The 5095-nt window shown below is 44.6% G+C and overlaps 1 protein-coding gene across 1 annotated transcript in view; it reads right to left on the bottom strand.

Moving 5' to 3' along the window:
- Positions 1-5095, bottom strand: part of MCF2L2 (MCF.2 cell line derived transforming sequence-like 2) — a 307244-nt gene that overhangs the window by 50383 nt on the left and 251766 nt on the right. The window contains 2 exon segments of the mRNA XM_019503361.1: positions 3680-3758; positions 4249-4341. Coding sequence (XP_019358906.1) covers positions 3680-3758; positions 4249-4341 — 172 coding nt within the window.

Genomic DNA, 5095 nt, shown 5'->3' on the forward strand with positions numbered 1-5095 from the left:
AATCACCATTTTTAAGGTACATTAAGGGTGTATGTCTACACATGCATACCCTAATGCACCTTAAAAATGGTGATTTAAGGCTGTGTGAGCCTAAATTTGATACCTGCATAAAGCAGGTATCAAATTTAGGCACTAATAGCTAAGTCACAGTGCACATGTAGATTCATTAATGTGCACCAACCTGGTGTGCGTCAATGGATGTACACATACACTAATGCGCATTAGCACATCTGCACATGTGCTAATGTGACTTAGGTATTCACACCTAAATTGAATGCCCTTAGCACATCCACGTGTAGATGCACACTTAAGTCACCTTAATGAGCCTTAAGCAAAAGTGCATTAAGTTTAGGTGTGTGTAAATACATGTGTAGACATGCCCAGCAGGTTAGTACTTGTAAATATAAGCACTATCCTCCTGTGGAGTTTACATGCGCAGCAGTGCATGTGTAGAAACTGAGGCAGTTGGCTGGGGCACAAGGGTGCTTCAGTGCAAGGGCTGCCTGCCAGCTAGCCTCGGACTGGAGCACCCTCGTGCCCAGCCAAGCCCTCTGCAGCACACTGAGCCAAGAAGGAGCAGCCCCAGGCTGGTAGATTGACCCCCAGAGTCCTCTGCCAGCTGGGGCTGCTCCAACCCAGCTCAACATGTTGCCATCCTGGGTGCATGTTCAAATGGTGTGTCCAGAAGCCATAACTGTATGTGTACACACACCCGTATATAAGTTCATGCCATTATAAGATGGGTTAAACCTCACAGAGCAGTGAATGTAACTACTTCCCTTCAATGAAGAAGGTCATTCAGCAGATAGCTGAAAGAATAGCAGTCTCCAAACCCAAAGCACAGGCACTGTAAGCCATGCTTCTGTGCCTAAGCTTAACCTACATAGCAGTGACAAGCTGCAAAGTGTGGCTCAGCGGCAGAGCCTGTGCCTGAGTGACCAGTGTGAATCTTTGCTGATGTAGCAACTAATTTAGCCAAGAAAAGTCATCAACACATTTAACAAAATGTAATTAAACAATATATTATATTATGGATCTCTTACAATATTAGAAGTAGTGTGTAACCAAATATAGTCAATGTTATTTTGCTATAATAAATCTATTTTTATTAAAATGTTTAGATGATTTGTAGAAACAAAGCAGCCTTGTCAGAGAAGACCATAAACTAGAGGAAAGTAGTAACAGGTCAGTGTTAAGAAAAGGGGATAAGAAGACCTCCCTTTGTACTTTCCCAAGCCCTCTTAGCTGACAAGAGATCTAGTTCAAGCCAGTTCTAAAGGTTTCAGTGAAACAAATTTAAATAAAGCCAATCTGAGACCATTTATGAAAATATGAAAGTCAGTCAGTTATAAATATGGGCCAAGGCTAAAAAACAACCAAACCCAAACCCTCAGACTTCTCTGAAGCTCAGTGAACCAATGCAAGTCTCAAGGGGAACAGAAAACCCTAGCCAGTGGACCAGTTTCTTCCCAGAATCGAAAGTTATATAAGCATTGTCTTTACTGATACAAAGAAAAAAAGAAAAAAAAAAGAAAAAGAAAAAAAACTAAAACAGCCTGCTATTGCGTATCCTAATAAAACTGTGACTGGAGTGGTCTTACTAATCAATCAGTCTCTCCCCACCGAACCGTTAAAATTTAGTGTAACAACTGGTGTAACAGCACTTCTCCACTCAAACCAAGGACACACATGACTACTCGGGAATCTGAGCTGTGGGAGCAGAGGGGCTATGCAGACCAGGGGTGGGGTGGGGGGGTGTCTATTCAGATGGAGAAGCAGTGATAGGGTATGGAAACAGACTGAGAAAAGCCCCTGAACTATCTATCACTCAGGAGATGCCCAGAGAGTGAGCTTGCAGTTGAAGGTGCTGCTTGTCAGAGGTGCAGCTCTAAGCAGGGAAACGGTCCCTGGCAGCTTGAATCCCTCCATCTTCAAGGAGGCAGGGCTCTGTGCGTCTTTGCATGTAACCAGAGCTGCATCAGAAGAACCTGACTCCACTGCCAATTCCTCCTTCCACCTGGAACAGCCAGGAGTGTACCTAGACTCCTAGCGGCCCCCAGCAAACTTTTAGTCTCGGGCTCCCCTTTGCCAGAGATCATGATAATAATAATCATCAAAAATTACCATTTTTGGGCCCCGTTTCTGTCCAGGCCCTGAGCAGCCACCCAGTTTGCCCATGCCTGTGTCTAACCCTGGGGACAGTCTACAAGGTCTTGTATTTTGGCTAGAAGCTTAGGTCGCCAGAGAGTAACAAAATCTTAGGTACTTCTACAGCCCCATTACTGCGGTAGCCGAGCACCTTGCCATTTTTAATGTAATTGTCCTCACAATCTCCCAGTTGGGTTGTGGATTGCTACTTTTTACATTTATGCCGAGATAGAGAGGCTAAGGGTTAAACCGAGCACTACCAGGGGTGACTAGAAATAAAGGTCACAAGCTGGCAGAGGGTAAATTCAGATTAGATATCAGGAGGTGCTACTTCATGGTCAGGGCGGCTAGGATCAGGAACCAACTTCCAAGTGAAGTGGTGCTGGCTCCTACCCTGGGGGGTCTTTAAGACAAGGCCTGACAATCACCTTGCTGGGGTCGTTTGACCCCAGTACTCTTTCCTGCCATGGCAGGGGGTCAGACTCGATGATCTGCTCAGGTCCCTTCCAACCCTACTAACTATGAAACCCCAATTCATTTTACACAACCAGGGCACATGTGCTGCAGAACTGCAGTCTGGACACTTACACATAGTTAGAGATTTTATTTCATTGTGTGGCAAAACAAAAATCACTGTGTGCATGAACCTGTTGGGGGGAAAGGGAAGAAGGGGTCCCTCCCACCTTTTAACCCAAGAGCCAGTGCAGGGTACTTGCCAGGGGGCAGAAGACCTTGGTTCTAGATACCCCTTACCCACCATGGGTGTGAACCTCCTTCTCAGCAAAGTGCTCCAAACACCAGGCAGCGAAGTATTGGTCAGACTTCTTTCCAGCCCTCCTCTTGAGCTGGCCCATTGCATCCTGCCCAATTCATGGATAAAACCACTAGGAAAGTTTCTACCCCATTAGGAACGAGGACTCAGGCTAGAACCCGTCTCACTGATCCACACACTGTCTGACTTGTTTGCTTTCTCCCAGCCTCATAGCTTTCCCTCTCTTGGCTGCTTAATAAGTTACCGGGTTCTCTTCTTCCCTTGCTGTTTATTCTGTGACTGAAATTGCAGGACTCACCTAGCCTTATGAATGCATATCCTATTTCACTGCACAGCCCCACTAAGCATACTTAATGGGCACACACAGAGCTAAATGACAGATTTTGCAGAAATGCTGAGAATTGCAGTTTTGCGGCTGCCTATGTGCCATTTGGATGACTAAAGCCATGTAGGATTTAGCCCCAAAAGACTTGCCTAAGATCACACAGGTCTGTGGTGGAGCAGGAAACCGAACCTGGGTGTCCTGGGATCCAAGATGGGCACCCGAATTATTGCACCATCCTTCCTCTCCTCACAGGACAGGTCCTTCACCGTTTCAAACATGCCCAAATGCAATAATGTATTTCACTTAAAAAATTATTTTGAACCTTGCTCTTGCTGACTGCATGGGCACAAATCCATTCAGTAATTCATCTCTCCCCACTGCTGAATATTGGGTAAAGGGCGAGTTCAACATCACACACTCACTCTGTGTCCTACCTCTGCATGCTTCCAGCTGGCCTGTTAGGACCTTCCGAATCTCAGAAACCCAGACGTTTTTCAGCTCAACAGAAGATGCCTGTAAACACAGGAGACACACAAAGCAGGTTTAATCAAGGAGGCTAACAATCCTGTGATGGCATTAGCCAAAGTTTGTTTTCAGTTTTGCCTTGGAATAATCCCCTCTAACCAGGACTGGATAAAGAAAAAAAAAAAAAGCAAAAGGGCATTTTTCAAAGTGAAAAATATTAATCACATTGAAAAAGAACAATCTGGCTGCCCAAGACACTTTCCACACTATTGTTTTCTTTTTCATCCACACTAAAGTCCTGACAATTTCCTCTAAGATAAACTTAGTGTTCCAAGAGCACAGGCAAGAGAGGCTCCAAATTCCATGTGTTGTTTGATTCAATTTATATTTGTTAAATGAGTTTATTTTGAGGAAACGAATAACATTAGAATTGCTGTCCAGTTTCTTCTCCCACTACCAGACCAGTACAACCAGAAATCACACCCTTGTTGGAGAGAACACCAGTGGGAAAGAAGTCATAGGAAAGCATGAGCCTTACCTGAATGATATAGACCTCCTCCCTGCCATTATACCAGATCTCAAACTTCTTGTTATCACCCTTTACATTCTCCGTGATGCCGACGGTACTCATCTGTTTCAACATTAGAAAAAGAGAACTGTCAAATTTGGAAAGTGTTGATTTTTTTTTTTTAATCAATTCCCAGCATGCCGTCTCCTGGATAACTTTTGAGAATGTATAAAATACCAATAGGCTCCAGTTTTTTTGTTTTTTGTTTTAATCAATGTAATCATCTCTGTATCTTTTTGCCTGTTGATATTTTGCTGTAACAAAATCCAGACAACATTGAGAAGCAATGCATTTGTTATAAAGTGCTGATTTAACAATTTCTTTTCAATGCATTTTTAGCTCAAGTTATCATTTGAGTTTTCCCCCCCGACCTGTATTAAGGCAGGTTACATGAAACGGTGGAAAGTGAGGCCATATTTTAAGACATATACACACAAGAGGAAGAGGGTTAGAGTTGAGTGTTCAATAATTCTGTATTTCCCTATTTATGCACACTTGGTTGCTAAACAATACTGCTAGATTGTTGCCTACAACGAGTTGGTTCCAGATCCTAGCCGCCCTGACCGTGAAGTTGCGCCTCCTGATGTCTGGTCTGAATCTACCCTCTGCCAGTTTGTGACCGTTATTTCTAGTCACTCCTGGCAGTGCTCGGCGGAACAGGGACTCCCCCAGCGCCTGCTGGTCCCCCCTGACTAGTTTGTAACAGGCTACAGATCCCCCCTCAGCCTTCTCTTGTGGAGGCTGAACAGGTTCAGGTCCTGTAGCCTCTCCTCGTAGGGCCTGCCCTGCTGCCCCCGATCATACGAGTGGCCTCCTC

The sequence above is a fragment of the Gavialis gangeticus genome, unplaced genomic scaffold, assembly GCF_001723915.1.
Source record: "Gavialis gangeticus isolate Ggan-Ray unplaced genomic scaffold, GavGan_comp1, whole genome shotgun sequence".
NCBI classification, from domain to species: domain Eukaryota; kingdom Metazoa; phylum Chordata; order Crocodylia; family Gavialidae; genus Gavialis; species Gavialis gangeticus.